The sequence below is a fragment of the Penaeus monodon genome, chromosome 24, assembly GCF_015228065.2.
Source record: "Penaeus monodon isolate SGIC_2016 chromosome 24, NSTDA_Pmon_1, whole genome shotgun sequence".
NCBI classification, from domain to species: Eukaryota; Metazoa; Arthropoda; class Malacostraca; order Decapoda; family Penaeidae; genus Penaeus; species Penaeus monodon.
In genome coordinates this window covers 13,564,838-13,566,019 of record NC_051409.1, presented here as the reverse complement: position 1 = coordinate 13,566,019, position 1,182 = coordinate 13,564,838, and the positions used below count along the sequence as shown (strand labels likewise).

General features: G+C 37.3%; 1 protein-coding gene across 1 annotated transcript in view; it reads right to left on the bottom strand.

Annotated features, from left to right (window-relative positions):
- Positions 1 to 489: 489 nt before the first annotated feature.
- Positions 490 to 1,182, bottom strand: part of LOC119588864 (dosage compensation regulator-like) — a 10,341-nt gene continuing 9,648 nt past the window's right edge. The window contains exon 7 of the mRNA XM_037937502.1: positions 490 to 698. Coding sequence (XP_037793430.1) covers positions 490 to 698 — 209 coding nt within the window. The remainder of the gene's footprint in view (positions 699 to 1,182) is intronic.

The window sequence follows — 1,182 nt, the reverse complement described above, 5'->3', positions numbered from 1 at the left end:
GACATACTGTAGCCAGTGGACCTTCATCAATGTTGCAAACCAGTCCAGGATTCCAATTGGGCTTTGGAGGAGACCATGACACAACACCACTTGTCACTGGAGGAGCCTCACTGGCCTGAAATTCTGAAGGCTTAACATCTGCATCAACGACTGGGATGAGAAGGATCACTGAGGTTCTGGAATGAAATGGAAATAAAATTAAAGCCACACAACACCTACACCTCTTTTGAAATAAAATTCTGAAGTGACCCAAACAAGTTTTTGAAAACATTTAATTTCCTTTTCTACAAATAATCATGAACATATGTCATTGTGTTCATTGCCCAAGTATGTATCCCCTCCCTTTTTTTTTCTTATGTAATATTGTGTATGTAGTAAGCAGCAAGGATATAGAATTACCATATGCTACACTGTATTTCCACATTCCTAACAGTTTTTGTACATGAAGATATGTACTGAAAGCAACTTACTGGCTGTACTGGAAACACTTCAGTAGATTTCAGCACAGCATCCATCTGAGTGACAAGTTTCCGGAGACATCTGAACCTCATAAGGCGGAAGCTTCTCACTCTCTTTCTTCTTAAGAGTTCCAGAGAAAGCTTCAATCACATTCAAGTGGAACAACTGCCTGACAAGTGACAGGGCACAGCTTTTGCTTGCTGCCTGCTTATTAGACCCAGTTTCACGACCATATAGCTCTGAGGGAGGTTGTTATATTAGCTGGCATGAAAGGTGAAAATACTGTAGAAATGAAGTATATAAATATATCATTTTATAATTTAGGATCACAATTCACATGCATAAAACAGAGAAAGAGGAAAGAAGTGCTTAATGATAAAAGTAATTACTATGGTCCCTTGCCCCCTTTTCAGGCTTAATTCCCATGCAAAAATTCATGCGTCTTACAACACTTCCCTTTGTCAAAGCCGTCTAAATTAAATATAATATTAGAAATCCTCATGCTAGTATACATATTCTTCCCTATGGTATTATTATACAAGAACAATTACTTTCACTTCTTTGTATCCATATACTAAATTCACAGCAGTGCTACCTCTTGGTTCCTCTGTATACATACATAACAGTTTGTGTAATAATGGCTGTAATATCTGAGGTCATCATCAAGAAAGCAGGGATCTATGGCTTTTCAATTCTTTAAAAACTTGTTAATGCCCTTTTATT